Source organism: Notamacropus eugenii, chromosome 3 (assembly GCF_028372415.1).
Source record: "Notamacropus eugenii isolate mMacEug1 chromosome 3, mMacEug1.pri_v2, whole genome shotgun sequence".
Taxonomy (NCBI): Eukaryota; Metazoa; Chordata; class Mammalia; order Diprotodontia; family Macropodidae; genus Notamacropus; species Notamacropus eugenii.
The window spans coordinates 223,863,845-223,882,152 of record NC_092874.1 but is presented as its reverse complement, the minus strand read 5'-3'; the positions used below and the strand labels follow the sequence as shown (position 1 = coordinate 223,882,152).

General features: G+C 42.2%; 1 protein-coding gene and 1 long non-coding RNA gene across 3 annotated transcripts in view; one reads left to right on the top strand and one right to left on the bottom strand.

The window, feature by feature from the left end:
• Positions 1 to 18,308, bottom strand: part of SLC4A8 (solute carrier family 4 member 8) — a 196,702-nt gene that overhangs the window by 5,707 nt on the left and 172,687 nt on the right. For both annotated transcript variants that reach the window (XM_072654709.1, XM_072654710.1), the window contains exons 16-24: positions 17,676 to 17,837; positions 15,570 to 15,683; positions 12,054 to 12,215; positions 10,269 to 10,520; positions 7,860 to 7,928; positions 6,628 to 6,801; positions 4,884 to 5,021; positions 4,187 to 4,278; positions 1,603 to 1,698 (exon numbers count right to left, since the gene is read on the bottom strand). In XM_072654709.1, the coding sequence (XP_072510810.1) occupies positions 1,603 to 1,698; positions 4,187 to 4,278; positions 4,884 to 5,021; positions 6,628 to 6,801; positions 7,860 to 7,928; positions 10,269 to 10,520; positions 12,054 to 12,215; positions 15,570 to 15,683; positions 17,676 to 17,837 (1,259 nt within the window). The remainder of the gene's footprint in view (positions 1 to 1,602; positions 1,699 to 4,186; positions 4,279 to 4,883; positions 5,022 to 6,627; positions 6,802 to 7,859; positions 7,929 to 10,268; positions 10,521 to 12,053; positions 12,216 to 15,569; positions 15,684 to 17,675; positions 17,838 to 18,308) is intronic.
• Positions 10,664 to 17,734, top strand: LOC140534076 (uncharacterized). Its single transcript, XR_011977160.1, has 4 exons — positions 10,664 to 10,844; positions 10,945 to 11,060; positions 13,242 to 13,296; positions 17,268 to 17,734. It is a non-coding gene; the product is annotated as an uncharacterized lncRNA (long non-coding RNA).

Sequence of the window (18,308 nt, the reverse complement as noted above, 5' to 3'; positions counted from 1 at the left end):
TTTACAGGGAGACTAGTTCTTGGCTAAAAATAACAGTGTGCGTTAAACAGTTCAACAGCTGTCTGGATTTTCCTCTGAAGGAAACCAAATTCTACATTTCACTCACATTCATTTTAACCCATTCAATGAACAAATAGTCATGGATCTTTGGACTTTTCTGACTTTACCCTCAGAACAATGCTATTCCATAGGCAAGGGATTTTATCTTTATTTTACTGAGATGTAGAGAAGCTAAGCAATTTGTCCAAAACTACATAGGTCCTCAGGGGCAAAGATGGGATCAGAATCCAGGCCATCTGACTAATCCAGATTATTCCCATTGGAGAGCCAGGAGGATATCATGGTAAAGAACACTGAACTTGGAATAAGAAATCCTGGGGTCAACTTCTAGTTCTAAAATTTACTGTCTGTATGACCTTGAGCAAACTGCTTGACCTGAACCTCCATTTCTTCATCTATAAAAGGGGAATAACAATATTTGCACTATTTATCTCACAGGATTGCTATGAGAAACAAACTGAATATGATCATAGGATCATTGTTTGAGAGAGAAAAGACACTGGCGATCACAGGGCCCCGTGCCTTGGTTTTACATCCCATCAGAGCTCAACAAGCATGTGATTAAGCACCTATCCAAGGTACTGGGGAGACAAGGACAAAATGAAAAACATTTTTTTCCTCGAGGAGCTTACATTTTACTGGAGAAATTTGCCATGTAAACAGATGAGGAAACTGGAAGGTCTTTATCTTTTTGATTTACCCAAGAACACATAAGTAATAAAGTAGCAGGACTGGAATGTGAAGCCAGGTCCTTCAAGTTCAACATGAAAGCGCTTTGCTAGTTATAAAGTATTTTATAAATGTCAGCTGTTATTCCCAATATGACTCCCAGAACATTACAGACTTAAATCTATGCATGCCAATTAACCAGATAATAAAGCCTCCAAACTAAAGGGCTTCAATTATCTGAATATTTTTTTAAGTGAATTTAGAATGCATTATCCCCCAAATCGAAGTGTACAGACCTAGCCTTCATGTGAAAAAAACATTCCTTGAGCCCTCCGATTTCCTTCATTGACCTGGTTAACATTAAGCCATGATAACTACAAATGAAATATACAGAATTTGGGTTCCATAGTAGGAAAAGATAAAAATCGAAGACTTTGAAAATCCTCTATTAGCAGTATTTGTAGACAATCTCTTAAATAAGCATAAATTAAATTAAAAACTATAGCTGTACCAACCAAAACAGCCACCATTTCAAGCATTTAAATAGATTGTGTAACTGCAGCACTGCGACAGAGTGACAAACAGATCTCTGAAATGGAAACTAGACAAAGAGTTATCAAAATCCCTATGCGTAAAATGGCCTCTAATCTCAAAATGAATTAGTACAGAATTTGGGAATGTGTGAATGGGAAGGCCAGAAATGAATCTGTCTGTCAAAGCATCCAGTGCTCTGGTACCATGGGCAGCCTGGGGAGGTGCCATCAGCTAAGACTTTGCTCTCCAAAGTAAAGAAGTATTTTAGCTCTGATACGATCGCAGTTAAAACAAGATAAACCAGGTCAGGGAAAAGTGAACAAATTCAGTTCTCTTTACCTTTTCTCCTTGGTACTTCCTGTGTTCATGCTAAGAGCTTTCCAGACAGTAGTTTTAGGCATTTCATCAGAAATATTAATCTCAGAAGGGTCACATCTGAAATCAAGATTTAGGACAATGATTGCTTAGTCCACAAGAAAACAATTATTATCTGTCTGTGGCAAAACCCTCAGAGGGGAAAAGACTAGCATCTTTCTGAATAGTCTGGAGGCCTGATAACGAAGTAACATTTTATACTCAAACAGCACATTTTCTTCCCTGAACTGAATGCATTTTGCTAATACCATGTTCCTCATTCACCACCAAGCATCTGGAAGTTTATTTTATTGGCGGAGAGTAAAAAGTAGAAGTTCCCTGTTACTGGATGGGGTCTTAGGCAATATCAGAAGGAGACTGTGGAATATGGTCTTGAGAGTTAAGCTGGGAGGTCACTCTACCTTCATGCTGCTTCAGTTCTTAGGAGTCAAGAGAGATCTAGAGGACCATGGCTCCCTCCAATGAGTCAGACACAATCCCACAAAGGCAGGAGACTAAATAGAGCTTCTAGGGTGATCCTACATCTTCCCTTGGGCAGCCAACTGAAACTGAGGGATTCCCACTTAACCACTACAGGTTTCAAATCCTGAGTGATTCCATGAGTCTCACAAAACTTATAGTAGATATGTAAGTTCCTTGAAGGCAGAAGACTATATCATTTTCATATCTTCAGGAGAAAGCACAGTGCCTACTAGGTGCTTAATTGAATTTATTGGCTGAATTGAAATGTTTCTCCAGTAATTTCATCAAATCCTAGTCAACTCTTAAAGGCTCAGCCATAGAATAAAAAAAATTAGATCTTTAAGGAACCTCAGAAGTACAGTCCAACTTATACCTGAGTGATAATCCTCTCCACAATATGCCCAAGAAAAGATCATTCCCAGCTACATGTGACATGTAGGCAGGGATGTTGCTGGAGCCAGCTCGATCTGGCTTTCATGAGCCAGTTGTTAAATTTTCACTGAGTGAACATGTACACCTCAAAAACTAGCAAATGCTACAAAACAAACCTGATTTATTCTTTTGTTGATTGTCTGGATTTAAGAAAGTAATGGAGAAAATCTTAATAAATCAGATCAAACTTCACAGTGTGTCTTGTATACATTTTCCTCCCTGGAAAGTTAAATATTGTTCCCTGTTCCCATTGTTTCCTGTAAACAAGTCCCCTGCTACTGGATGGGGTCTTAGGCAGTATCATAAGGAGACTGTGGAACTAAGCTGGGAGGTCATAGATAAATGGAGGGGACCTGGAGCTTCAAAGGCTATGCTAGCACACGGGCAAGTCCTACCAAAGTGAGTCACTTCTGTGCACAGACACAGACTGGGTATCTCTTGGCCAAAGACCAAGCCTAGTTGAGTTTGGAGAGGTTGATGCCTAAACCCTTGGATGTGGAGGAGTTGTGACTACACTGGTAGAGAAAGTACCCATAATGAGAAGACCACAGATTTTCCAAGATGTTAAAGAAAAGAGGGCTATGAATCTGCCACTTTCTTACCCACCATGGTGGTGGGCAGCAGGTCATAAGCCTAAGCCGTGGAGGAGTCCCAGTAGAACAGCCATCCTAAGCCTGCCACTCCATTAATGGGGTGATACAGAAGATCCCTAGGCCAGAGGACTAACTGACCTGCTCACTGTCCAAAGGGAATACCTTACACAATGTCCCTCCACCTCCTCTCCCCATTAATGTTTTCCAACATGGCAGAAGAAGCTGCAGTTGGAGAGCTCTTCCCTCCCATCCTCTCCTGGATGACTATCTCTCTCATTCAACTTCCTGCCTAATGCAGAAATCCCTTTTACAACAGCCCCAATTAGGGGTCATCCACTCATTGAACACTTTTCAAGTCATGCACTGGCCTGTTCCATAATTCAACATTCAGTTCAAATTGTTAGAAATTGTAACCAATTGCTAGAAAGTTCTTGGTACTGAGCTAAGATACTGATATTTGGTCCTGAGTTCTCCCTGCAGTGGCCACACCCACTTTTCTGCCCTATGGAGTCACACCAAGTAAATCCAATTTTTCTTCCTGATAACAGCCCTAAATATCTGAAGACAGTTCTCATGTCCCCTTAGACCTAGTTTCTTTTCCTTCCTCCTCTTGAAAAGGTACCTGCTTGTGAGGATGAGGAATTCATTCAAATACGATGAGAAAGAAGATCTCTGTAACTAGAACATGGGTAAGTTAGGTTTCCTATTAGTAGCTGAGAGGAAAAGGTCTGATGAAATTCCTAGAAGCTGAAAAAAATGGCTGAAAATGGGGTGTAGAATTCTCTGAACATTTCGGTTATCTAGGTTCTCTCTACACATTCACTCCAGTGACCAAGACCACAGGCCGTTCAGCCGTGGCTGAGTTCCAAGTTCTCTATTCCTACTTTCAGAAGTTCTGACTATCCTGAGCATGGGTATTTCTACACCAAGAAAGGAAAGGGCATTTTCAGTAAAAGATGGTTTAATCCTTATGGAAGTCGATAGAGGGGAGCCTCAGTGACAAAACTGGGACTAGAATGACCCCAAAGTCTCCAATTCTTTATGCTTTAAAACAATCTTACCTGAAATTGTTATTCTTTCCAGGACTACTCAGTAACTTCCTGCTCTCCAAGGGAAATTTGTCTGGCCCCATTTCTAACATTTTCTCATCCTCCTGTGGGAAAAGGGGGCATGATTACTTCTTAGTCCCAGCAGTTCCCCATAAACATGGTCATTCCATGACCTTTCCCCAAACATCACCTCAAGGGGAAACCTTCTTGTCCTTTTATAAAAGCATAATTCTGCGTTTCTATTAATTATATGTTCATTTACCTAGTCTACTTCCCTTAAGGGTACAGACCAGGCTCTTTTCTATGCCCTTGGCCATTCATGTGGATTGGGTTTATCTTTCATCTGTTTTTGATATAAAAACTATATTCTATGATTTAGAATTTATTTTCTACTCTAGACCACTGCTCTCTGCCTCAGACAATAAGAATCTGAAGCAGGGACTAGGTCTCTTTAGTTATAACCCTGCGCAGTCAGATATTTAATATGTTATTAGATGACAGTGTATTTTTTTTTTCAGATTTGCTTATAAAACTCTACGTGAAGACTCTAGATGAAGGACAGGAAAGGACAAAAGTCCTTAACCCAATCTTAGCAAATAACATCTCTAGGGGTTGGTCTTCCTAGGCTAGCTTTTGGATTCTGGAAATGAGGACTTCTCATAAGGTCCTTTTTGCACTTGGGAATTGTTGCTGACACAAGGATTATGACCTCTTCTTCCTTGGCCTTTTTTTTAGCATCATCTAGCTTCTTCTTCTTGCTTTCGGGCATGAGATCATCTAGCCAGCTCAGTTCTCGTTTAGAGAAACAGAGATCCATGACTTTCCGGACAAAAACCAAGGCCAAAACCTATGGAAGAAAAGGGATATGGATTAAAGGAGTCAACTTCCATCCCAGACATTACTTTCCAGTAGAATTAAAAAACAAAATCTGTTTTATAGGATCCACTAAAATGGCTTTCCCTAATAGAGAAATGTGACCCACAATAATGGAGAGATGGGACTCGTGAGGAGGGGTATACAGAAAGATCAGAATGACCTGATGCTGCTCATACTTATTCTCATAGGGATAATAACAAGAATGGTAGAACTAGGTATAGCTGTAAAGGTACCTGTTTCATGGTAGCATTGAGCTCTGGTGGCTGGACGTGACTGAACACAGTCCATTGGTGTTTCCAGTTTAAGGAAACAGAATTTAATTTCTCTCCAAGTCTACTGATCACCTCCCCATCCTGTCCAAGATCATCAGTCTTTCTCAAAGCAATGGCTAGTTCTTTACCCAGACCCCCCACTAACTCACATGAGACCTAAACAGAAGTCACTGGCAGTTTTGTGACCCAAAACAGCACCCTGAGCAAGTCACACAGCCCAGATCTATAAGCTCAGAGGGAACAGAAAAGAAGAAAGGAAACCAGTGAAAATGTAAAATGCTACTCTTGGCTGGGGTAAGGGCAGGGAAGAAATTTACTGAATGAATCATGACATTTTCAAGTTGAAAGGAACTATAAATGACATCTAAGCTAATCCTTTCAATTTATGGATGAAGAAACTGAGGTCCAGGCAGGTAAATGGTTTGGCTAAGGTCATATGGTGAATGTTTCCTCAATATGAGTGTGGTGGGACAAGAACATAAAAGAAAAGTTATGGGTCCATCTAATCCAACTCCCTTATTATGCAGATGAGGAAACTGGCAATAAAGAAGTTACGTGACTTGCCCAGGGACACAAAGCTAGTGAGAGTCAGAGGTTGGATTTGAACTCAGTTCTTTCTGTCTCCAAGCCCAGCGCTCTGTCCCCTCATCTTAAGAATGAAAAATATTTCAAACCAAGCAAACTAAATGTTTAATTTTTATCTCCAGGAGCCTCATTTCTACAGCCTTCAAGACATTCAGCACTCCTAAAAAAAGACAGACCAACTCCTCCGCCACCAAGACAGGTCTAGCAGAGGGAACAGAAGAAAATGATAAGAGCTGAAGTAGGACTAAGTAAAGAGGCTTCCACTCCTTGGCTCCTATCATTCCCATGGTTTTTAGGGGACAGCTTGCTTTCCATTCTAACCCGTCCCCACCGTCCCAAAGTTCCTTTTGTGAAACTACAACTTTTCTAATCTTCTTTCCCAAGCCTTCATCCTTTTTTCAGAAGGAGGGTGTCATCTCAGTCACCGCCACTGCTCTACCCTGTCCCTTCTTCCTAATGGCTTTAAGAACTTACTGTGCACTTTAAGCATTTCAATCATCCTTGATTGCAACAACCTATTTTACTTGATCTTAGATAACTGGAACTAAAGTTTTTTGTATTAATGTGCATATTACAAACATTTTTCTCTTCCCTCACCTCTCCAGACCCACTGAAAATCTTAGGTAATCTTACTAGGCAACTAAAACAGAAGAAGCCACTCTCCCCACATCCAAAATCAGACAATGTTGTCACTGCTGTAAAGGAAAGGAAAAAAGTTACCATCATTGGAAAGATGATTGCAGCTGGGGATGCCTTAATAGCCCACAGCAAGACAAGACAAGTCAGCTGGATGAGAGTGAAGAGGTGCACTTTACGCAGAGGGACATGGCGAAGGTAGATGAAGTCAGGCTGGTGCTTTGCAGGCATCCCAAAGAGCTTCAGGCGATCAAAAAACTGAAAGACAAGCATTCCCCAAAGCAACGTTAAGGGAGCTTTAGACGCCAACTGGTAACATCTTTCTGTCTTTAGAAACTAAATGACACTTTTCTCCTCTGAGGATTTTACTTTAGAACATACTTTGTGGATCATTTCTGATAAAAAGAACAAGTGAATGTAAAGAAAAAGAGAGAGAGGTTAAATGATAAGATTGAAACCAATGTTTTCAAAAACTGCCTGAGGTACACAGATAGTACCTAACTAAGGTGATAGTCAGGTGATATCAGAGCTTGGCCCAATACATGTTCTGTCGAAGCAGAGAGAAACCAGTGGCCAAAACAACAAGCAAGGTTCTTTTGAGCCCCATGTTACAGAGCTGTATCCAGTACCACCAGTTTACACCTAAATCATCTATTCTGAAACTGCAGCCTCCTCCCTCTAGGCCAGTTCTTGCCTCTGTCCCTGTGGTTGGTTGGTAAAAAAGACATAAGCCACGGTTTGGCACTGGGGGCATAGAGTACCACCCACATACCTATAACAGTGCCTTAATCTCTACCCCAGTACACTGCATGTTAATGTCCCTTGGATTCTCCTATCCTGACAGTCTGGCATTAAGGTAAAAGGTGTTTCACTTCTGTCCTTGCAGAAAAAGTTCATTTGACTCTCAGCCAGTCCCAGGGATCTAGATCTGTAGTAGAACAAAGAGATTTAGCAAGGTCTTCCTGGCCCAGGGCCCCTTGGGTGTAGACTATGTAGGGAGCTATGTACAGAGGCAGGTTCATTCTACAGGAGGGATCAGGACATGGCAGCCTGTACACCTCAATTCTTATATTGTTCTACTTGGCTCTTCCCTGTTTTCATGAAATATCTAATCCCACAAGTTCACCACAACAAGAAACAACTTTTCCAAAAAGAGGCTTTCACTTTGTAGAGGGTATTTTCCTGGTACCAAATATGAGCCCGGACTGAAAAAAAAGAATGTAGGAGGAGGATGTGTGCTCTACTAGACTAGGAGAACTAAGCAGACAATGAACAAATCATTTCCTTGAAACAAAATGCAGAGTGAATTCCAATACCTGGATTCCTCTAAGTGAAGAAACTCCCATGTAGAGGAAAACTCCATAAAGTACTGGCATTGGAATGAACTAGAAACAAAAGTAAAGAAAAGCATATAATTAAACCTAAGATTTTATAACAGAGTCAGCATTACCATTTTAAAACTGACAGAAGGTCTAGATTAGCTGGTCCCAATTTCACTATTTCTGTTAATAAAATTTTCATCTTCCCAGTGAACTAGGCTCAAGGCTTCCTTCAGTGTCATGTTGACTATTGCTCCCCACAGACAATTATTTGTCAAATTCTACTGATTCTCCTTCAGCCCTCTGGGGCCAGAGGGAACAAACCTAATTTCTCTTCCATGTGATAACTCTTACAGTCTCCTCTTTCCCAAGTTAGCCATCCCCAGTTCCTCCAATGAGTCCTCATAAAGTACGGATACCATTCCCCTCACCATTCTTCTTCAATGTCCTTCCTAAAACATGGCTTCCACAACTGAACACAAGACATACTCAGGTCTGACCAGGGCAAAACACAATGGGATTCTCAAATCTCTAAGATCACTATGGAAGATGGCAGTTGTGTTATTGGCTTGTAAACCGGCTCCAAAGATTCAAAGTCTGCACCATTCTCTTCACTGTCTGGGTAACAGATGCTTATTGTGTGACTTGGGGGCACTTTGTACCCTTATATATCTGTAATGGTGGAACTAGCTTCACTCAGTGGTCTTAGAGGCAGGGACAACTACTCCCATCCCACTGCCTCCCTATTTTTTAAAAATCAAGGCCAAGCTTTATTTGGGATTCCTTCATATAACACTGCTTCCCCACAAAAGTAGAACACTTCTTGTCTTCATTTACATGTGGTGGTTTTTTCCAGTCATGTTTTTCTTTTCTTTTTATGTATTTTTATTTATTTCATTAAATACTTCCCAATTAATTTTTTAAAAATTTAATATTCATTTTTTTAAATTCTGAATTCCAAATTCTCTCCCTCCCTCCTACCCCTCCCTCACTCCTTTGAAAAGGCAAGCAGTATGATATGGACTACACATGTGATGTCATGCAGAATGCATTTCCCTATCAGATACGTTGCTGCCTCCCATCTTCAGCAGCTTCTCATAGAAGGCCAGCTGGGGAGGATTTCCCCTTTCACCTTCCCCAGTCCAGGGTAATAGGTGTTGCTACATTCTTCTATTCTTTGGCTAGAACACTCACAGCAGTGGGGCGGAGCCAAGATGGGGGAGCAGAAGGACAAACCTGCTCTAGCTCTCCCCCCAAAGCCCATAAAATACCTGTAAAAAAATGACTCTAAACAAATTCTAGAGCAGCAGATGCCACAAAACGACAGAGGGAAAGAGATTTCCAGCCCAAGGCAACCTGGAAGGCTGACAGGAAAGGTCTAATACACAGAGCTCAGAGTGAAGCCCAGCCCAGCCTTGGGAAAGGACTGGAACAGGCCTCAAGGAGCAGAATCACAGGTAGCAGCTGTGATTCCCAGATTTCTCAACCCACAATCACCAAAGACAGCTTCAAAGGTCAGTATAAACCTCATAGCTTAGTCAATACCTTTTCCACCTAGTCCTTGAGGAGCACAGAAACTTTCCTTTTAAGAGGGACTCTTGGAAGTACTGAGCATATGAGGTGTTGGTCCAGAATGCCCATGAGGCATTCATTCTCAGTTAGTGGGATCTGCCCCACCCTCTGCTGGGTTAAGAGACCCCAGGGTGGGAGCAATGCATGGTGGCTGGACTGTTTACCTCTGGGGCTGCTCAACGATTCCAGTTTCCGTGAATGCCCTGTAAGAAGCCTCATCTCTTTCTACAACCTTAAAGTCTTTCTCTTGTGGGCACTTATACCTCTCAATTCTAACAGCCTCTGACTGGCTTTTTCATCAGGCCAGCAGAGATCCCATAAGCTTTGTTGGTTGCCATGTTGACTCATGTGGAGCTTGTGCTCCACTAAAACTCCCAGATCATTTTCCCATGAATTGCTACCTAGCTGTACCTCTTCCCATCCTAAACTTGAGCAGTTTGATTTTTTTTCCTCTTAACTCATTTAGAATATTACATTTATCCCCATTATATTTCACTTTATATTAGATTCAGCCTTTCATTCTAGCCTATTGAAATCTTTTTTTGGATCCTGACTTCGTCATCTCATATATTAGCTATCCTTCCCAGCTTTATGCCATCTGAAAATGTGATAGACAAGTCACCTAGACCTTAAACCAAGTCCTTGATAAAAACACTGAACGGAAATAAGAAGTAAAGAGGAAGGAGTTGGGGTTGGGAAGGTCCCTAGGGGAGGAGGCAAGAGAAAGGAGGATGTACTTTGGGCCAGTGACAGACTGGTCCTGGTCTAGGCAATAAAAAGGCCAATGTCACAATGTTTCTATCCCAATAAGTAGGATAGACTTTCTCTGGTTACCTTTAACACGGCTGTCATGAAAACTGAGCAGCCCATCAGCACAAAAATCATGAGCCCTGTGACTCTCTGCTCTCTGATCCCCAGGAATTTGGGCTGTTCCCCTGGAGCAGAGCACTCTGACTCCAGCTTGAGGCTATTGACGTGAGTAATGGAGAGGACAGTGGCTGCCACAAACCAGGGCAAGCCCATGATGGAGCAAACTCCCAACATCACAGCCACCATCAGCAAGTCGAGGTGGTATCCACATCCTTTCTGTGAGAAAACAGAATCTGCAGTTAGCAGAGACATCATCACAATCACCACAGTGACATTATGTGACACTAGAGCCATCGTCATTACAACAGGAGTAGGATCAGGGTGCAGAATCTAAGTTTAAATGGGGCTTAATGGGAAGAAAGCCTGGGTCCAAGGTTTCCAGAGTAGGGCCGTCCTGATGATTCCCTTTTCTAACCTGCAACAGATCTGGGAGGATCCAAATCATAGCTGAACCTGGGTTCAAATCCAGGGTCTGCTACTTCCTACACATTTGACTATGGGCAAGTCATAGAACTGCCCTGAGCCCTAATTTCCTCACTGGTAAAATAAAGACTTTGAACTAGAAATCATCACAACATCAGCCAGGACCTTCAGGGGCCATCCCAGCACTAATCCTATTTCTATGTTTTTATTATCACAGGACATGAAATAGGACCTCCTCACGCCAAATCCTGATTGTCCAAGCCTTTCGCCTACATACACCCACTCTTCGGCATCTCACTCTGGGCACTGTGTTTCCAGAGGACAGATGCATAGGTAGGAAAACTAATACTAACAGCTAAGCCAGGAATAATGCCAGGAATTGTGCCTTTGTCACAAAGGTAGAAGAGGCAGTGTGGCTCTTGGTATAGGAAAGAGAACTGGCCTCAGAGCCAGAAGACTTGGGTTCCAGTTCCAGTTCTGACTCCTGGCTGTGGGACTGTTAAGTCATTCGCTTAACCTCCTGGTGCTCTCGGCAACTCTCAAAGTTACTGAGAAGGTGCCAATTTCTCTTGGTAAAGGACGTTTTTTTCCTCTGGGAGTTCTCCCTGACACATGTTCTATGTGGCATCCATAAGAGAACAGTCTTAACTCAGAGCTTTGGGTGGAAGTTCCCAGGGTTGTTCCCACAACATGCTAACTATTCCCTGTTGTGGTGAGAGAGAGGAAAAAAAGAAAATGGAGGGACCCCAGCATGTTCCTTGTTGGCCCTGTCTCCTCAGGGTCCTTGTGACCAAGATTCAGCATAGAATATCCAACGTTACTGCTGCTGGGATGCAGTAGAACCCAAGGGTTCTAGCCTAATGCTTAAGAATACAAATTAGAGCAACAATTGTCAGCCATGTTAAAGTGTCTGTGTCAGCAAACTGTCTGCCCTCATCTCTCCAGGCTTTTGAGGGGTTATTGGTATCAATAAAGATAAGTTTCTTTTCTCTCATCTCACCAGGTACCACACTTGGGCTTCAGCACACACACATGCATACGTGCATATGCACACACATGCACACACATGCATACACACACACACACACACACTCTTCCCATACACTGAATCCTAAAGCTGGTCCCATTCATCAACTGACAAACCAGAGATGTGTGAGGCTGGGATAGATTAGAGAGATCCCTCCAGTCACTGGCAATTAATTCCTCCTTAATTTTATGGAGCCCAGACCCTAAATGCCTGAGGTCTGCATGCACACATACTACAATTAATCAACATATTCACATGAGGAGACTCCCGGATCCTCTATGGACCCAAGTTCTTACTACCTTGAGCTTATGTTCCTTCCTATTAATTATGACAGCTGTGATCTGCTGGTCCATGAATATTAAGATGGTGCAGAGAAGAGCTGGGATGATTGCAGCTATCACAGTCCACCAGGGATTGGGTCCAATGGGATTGATAATCCACCCCCGGTCATCCCTTGTTGGCTAAAAGAAAAAGAAAGGAAAAAATAAGGCTTTACTTGTGTATTTTAAATCAGCAAAAAATAATTAGTGTAAAAATCTCTTTGAGACTTAGTCTCTCTAAGACTTTTTCTCTTCAATATTACCTGAGACTTCTGAAAAGTATCAGACATTTCAACTTCTCAAATCCTTGATCTTTGTTCCAAATCCCCCTTGAATGAGTCAATTCTCAGCTATATACAAGTTATTGTCTTTGAATTCCCATAGGGAATTTTAAATTCTAACCTGACTTTTGTGTACCATCCAGCATACTCCCCAGCATTATGTGCTCAGAATGTAGCCAGATTTTATTATTAGCATAAGTAAAAATATAATTATGAAGGCAAATCTGTTGCCAAAAAATATTACCATATATTCTAAAGCTAAATGTAAATGACCACTACTCAACTTGCCTCTCAGATTCCCTCTTTTAGCACACATACTATGACATTTATAGGAGTCAACTGGGGGTACAATTCATCCATACAACCAACTGCAACGGTGATCTGGCCTTATATACCGTGCAGACTGTGATTACTGTCTAGGGGAGAAGCACCATTATCAAGATAGATGCAGTGAATTAAATAGTTGTTGGGGTTGCTACATTCCCAAGGTTGGTCCAATTGCACCAAACTCATTGAATTAAGATTAATCTTAGAGGGAGTGAATGATAGATGGTGCAGTGGAGTGTTGGACCTGGAGTTCGGAAGACCTGAGTTCAAATTCAGTCTCAGACACTTACTAGCTGTGTGATCTTGGGCAAGTCACTTAACCTCTGTTTGTCTCAGTTTCCTCTTCCGTAAATAAGGATAACAATAACACCTACCTCCCCAGATTGCTGTGAGGACCAAATGAGATAATTAATACTCGTAAGCTTAACATGGCTCCTAGTACACAGTAGATATTATAAATGTTTGTTTCCTTCCTTTCCCTTCCCCCTTCCCTTCATACCAAATGATAGCTCCAAGATATTTAGAAACAGAGTTGACATTGAACATTGCCTGATTCCAGGTGACTCTTTGGCAGACTCAGGAATATTCTCTGCAGCTCTCCAGGAACATTCCAGGTAAGAGCTAGGGTCGGGTCATGTTTGAAACATCCTATGTCATTTACTCGTTACTTATGGGAGGACATCCTCACTGGAGGTTTTAGGACTTTGTCATAGCACATGCACACAGTGAGAACCCAAGTACCCTAAAGTATGAAACCATTCCAGCATTAGAAATGTAACTGGGGGCTCTTGGCCATGTGCAAAGCTGGCCCTCTCGCTTCTTGTCCTGTGACTTAGGGCTGAAGAGTGCGTTAGGGGACTCCAGTCAGGAAAAGCCAACTCACTGAACTTTTAAAAAGGGAGTATCTCTCTTCCTGCCCTGTTCTCTCTCTAGCTACAGATCATGTCAGAACTGGTTCAGGAGGCTTCCTTTGGACACTGGGAGTGAGGGCAACTTACCTTATCCCTCACCCTGGCTCCATGAGTTTGGAGTTAATACATTATGGGTGTTTTGCCCTGCATGTAGATGCCAGACTGTTAAGCTTATGAGAAATCTGATACTAAGAATGATGGTTACCAGAAAATAAATGTGTTTCCCAGTACAGGACTTAGTGACAGTGTGGCTCCCTATGCCACACAGAAGCTGAAATCCTTGCTTCTGAAGTGCTTTGTCATGGAAAAATTCATACATTATGTGTCTGCAGTTAAATCACAAATGTGGTCTGACAATAATCCGCTTGCAAACTTTGATCAGTGCCAAGTTAGACACTTGCCAGAGATGGACAGGCATTAGATAGCTATGAATGTGGTATCCCAGCCAGGTAAGAAGACTGGGGTCAAAGATGTTTTGTCTCAAAGGCCACCAGAGCTATGATGACATCTTTAGGAAAGAGTGAATAGCATATAGGACTCCTGGGAAGCAGGCAAGTGGAAGGAGTGCTGGGAGCTGGGATCTCCAGCAGAGAGCTGCCTCCTGCTTTAACCACACTCTGGTCAATCAACCCCAGCTCCCATCCTTCAGTGCATCTGCTTTCGGCTAGGTTAAAAGCAATCCAGTGGTACCCTAAGAGGTAAGTGACTGATGGCTCCATAACTCTTCCAGAAGAATTTACACTTTTAAAAGAGGGTGCTTATTAACCCAAATATATTTTCAGTTGGTGGAATGTTAGTCTGCATGGCAAAATGGAGTGCAAAAATTTAAGTAGCAAAGGGAAAGGCATTTTAGCATAGAGGAGTCTGCCTCATCCTGGGAAGGCCGGGTCTTGCTAGGAGACTGGTCCTCTGGGCTCAGCTCACCCAGGCTTCTCCCGAATTTCATGGGCACCTATGAGTCCTCCAGAAGCTCTCTTTCTTCACTGACTATGGCAGCAGGAAGAAGCCAGGATGGCCAAGAACCATTTGTATACAGGTACACTTGTAAGTATGTATTTATGAGTTAGAGAATACGTCCTCTTTTCCTCCTTTCCCATGCCAGTAGTTTTAACTATTTTATCATGTTTATGACTGTCCTAAGAATAACTCTTATGATTTACTTGGCACACCCATATCTTCTCTCCCCACCTCCCTGTTGATAAGAGCCTGGGACAGAAACATGGCAGCTGGGGCTCCTCCCCTGCTCCCTGAGCAGGTTCTGTGGGCATTCCTATTCTCTAGCTAAGGCAGATGTTCTGATAGGGCACCTGCTTCATGAAGACTTCCCTCATCATTTCAGCCCACTTCCTTCTTGGAATCCTCTGGTACTCAGTGTCTTCTAGGATGCTTTTGGCATGTGGGATATTTTTGTAAGGTTCTGGCATATCTCCCCAACTAGACTATCAGCTTCTTGTGGCACAGACTCTGTCTTACATTACTTTATATCAAACCTCACAGTACAGTAGATATCTGTTAACTGATGTGGACATGAGGTCCACAGCTGTGCCAAAGCTTCCAACCCCACATTTTCATATTATTGGACATTCAGTTTGGTCAGTCTTCACATTAGATTTTAAAACCCTAACACCAAATACACAAAATAAAAGAAATAGAAGTACTAGTAAATATCTTTTTTACAACTGCCAGAACTTCCCATTAATTAATTAATTAATCCCCATTAAGTAAACAACTGTCTATTTTCATTATCTTTGGACTAGAAGGATAACTATAATGTTCTTTAGCATTAGATCTAACAGTAAATGTTTTTCAAACTGCCTTTGGAAATGTCTTTTATTCTGTCTGAGAGGCACAGGAGGCAGGGGCAGGGGATGCACTAGAATTCATCCTAGGCCAGGTTGTTTGAAAAGCTCTTTGAGCCCAGCTTAGGACCACATTCTTTGAAACAATACTGAACAAAGATTGTGTAAATCGTTTACCTTAAACACACTTGGAACTTGTAGTTTTGGAGATGGTACACCAATTAAAAAATCAAGAATCACCATTGTGAAGATGGTGAGGAAAACTGCAAAGTCACTCACCATGGAGCGTACCTGGAGGAATAAATTATGAGAAACTTAGAAAATATTGTAAAAATTAGCATTAGAAAGGGCTTCAAAATTCTCAGAATAAAACATCAGGGTTATAGTAGTATTCTGTAGTATAATGAAACATAAGGATTTATGCATACAACTCAGGGACTTTGAGGTGTGGTCGGGATAAGATGCCAGGCAATGCTTCCTCTCCTCCATCTCTGGAGACCATCTAAATGCTGGCCAAGCCAGTGATGGGAAGGCTTTAGTTTCTGAATTCAGTTGGATGTTGGGAGAGGCAGGGATCTGGTTCAATCTTAGATCCAGGGGACCACTCGATTGGCTCTATACAGACAACCTTCAGGTTAGGCCACAGATAAATTAGTCCCTGTGCATTTGGAAAGAGGGAGTTGTTTACCAGGTCATTCACCCAGTGGCTATCTAGACACGCCTGGATAAGAAGAAAATATCACCCAGGAAATATGGTCCACACATATGATACTCAGGTTACATAACCAGGAGTTATTTCAGGAGCAGCAACAAGGCCTGCAAATGATTCTTAGCAGATCAGTATTTACATTTAACCATAAGCTATAATGAGTTCTACAGCCGGCTGTTATGGATTCTTGCTAAAAGGATTCTGTGATATTTCTTCCTAGATCAGGCAGGGGATAGAGAGCTGGGCCTGGAGGCAGGAAGCCCTGAGTTCAAATCCAGCCTCAAACACTTATTAGCTGTGAGCCTGGGCAAACTAAAATTACTTAACCTGTCTGCCTCAGTTTCCTCATCTGTAAAATGGAGATAATAATAGCACCTACCTCCCAGGATTGTTGTGAGATATTTATAAAGCTCTTTAGAACCTTACACTCTATATAAATTACCCCTACACTCATACTGAGAGACTTATGACTGCCTCTTTGTTTGGCCCTAAACCAGGAAAATGCATTTACTATCATTTTTCCTTCTTGGTTTGATGCTGTGTTTCCCACCTCAAAGGAATAATTGTGAGAAATATGGGTTGGTCTACTTCTACTCATGCTGCTATATTAGGGAGAACCCTCTGCTCTAGCAGAACCACTACTCTAGTTCTAGTTGCAAGGCATTTTACTCAAAATACCCTTAGAAGGGCAAGTATCCCCATTTTACAGAGGAAATGGAGGCCTAAAAGATTAAATAACTTCCTCATAGTTATCCAGCCAGTAAGCAGCAGAGTCAGCATTCAAACTCAGGGCCTCCAGTTGCCACACCAGATCTCTTTCACTAGTCAACACAACTGTCTACTGCAATGATATACAATGACTTACAGCTCTGAAACTCAGCCACTCCTATGGGAGAATGCTGCAGCTGTTATCTTTCTGGAAAACGAGCCTGTCCAAATCCTTCAGTGCCTAACCAAAGCCCCACCACCTCCAGGAAGCCTTCTCTGCCTACTACACTCCTCACTGATTTCCCTCTCCTCTGAACTCTTGGAGCACTCTGGGTCACTCAATTTAGTACCAAATTCTATGCAATTTTGCATTGCATGCCAGTTGGATTTCATAGGCCTTTGAACTGGAAGAAACTTTTTTAAAAATCTAATTAAATCTCTTTATTTTATATCTACAGACAAGATCACTTCTCCATGGACCCAAAGCATGTATGGCTAGAGAGGAGCACAGTTGTCTTCAGACAACAGAAAACACCAATCTACTTTTAAACCAAACCATGTATACAGATTAATTCATTCGTCCTCACTAAAACTCTCTGAAGACACAGAATGGGTAGAAGACCATAAGAAGAGAATGCTGTTGTGTAGCATAGGACATCTGCTCCTGTTCTCCTCCTCCCCCCATGTACAATCCCACCCCCACAATGTGATCTGCAAGCTATAAGGGGTGAGCGGTGAATGGAGGCTGAGAACAGGCTGTCGTCCACTGACTCGACATTAGAACATAAGGCGGAATTAATTTTTTGTCCAGAATGAACATCCTGGTTGAATGTGAATTTGAATGATCGAAGAAACCAGCAACGTACTCTGGTTGGAAAATAATGGCTTGTCTTAAATGTCTTTAATGTGCTGGAGAGGATGAAGGTTGTAAAGAAAAGAATACAGGACCAGAAGAGCACATCAGGTGTATAAGGTCCATGGTGACCGCAGGCAGATCCAGTGAATTCTCCATGCATCTGCTGACACTCCTGAAGAAACAAATGTTCCAAATGATTAAAGACCAGTACAAGATAGCCCACAAAATAAGCCCTGAAGTTAGGAGGCAGATGAATCTGCCTCCTTCCCTCTGAAGTGCAGTCTGGACAGCATCCTCACCTCTGCCAGCCGACAGGATGGTCTACCATCTGCAGCTTGCTAACATCATCATTTACTACCCATCCCTCTTTCCACCGACCATCTTTCCCTCACTGCTGCTGCAGAATATAGGCTGCCATTGGCATTATTTCACCCTCTCATGCAGTTGCTGCCTCCCTGGGTAATAGGGGTTAATAAGAAGATGTGGGATGGAGGGGAGTGCCAGCATGTGGATGGTTGCCTCATGCTGACTCTAAAATGCATCTTGCTGAGAAGCAATCTACTATCTGCCCATAGCTAGAGCTGTGCCTGACAGCACCAGCAAAGTACTCTGGAGAGCTTATACCAGGGCTATGGTTCATTAG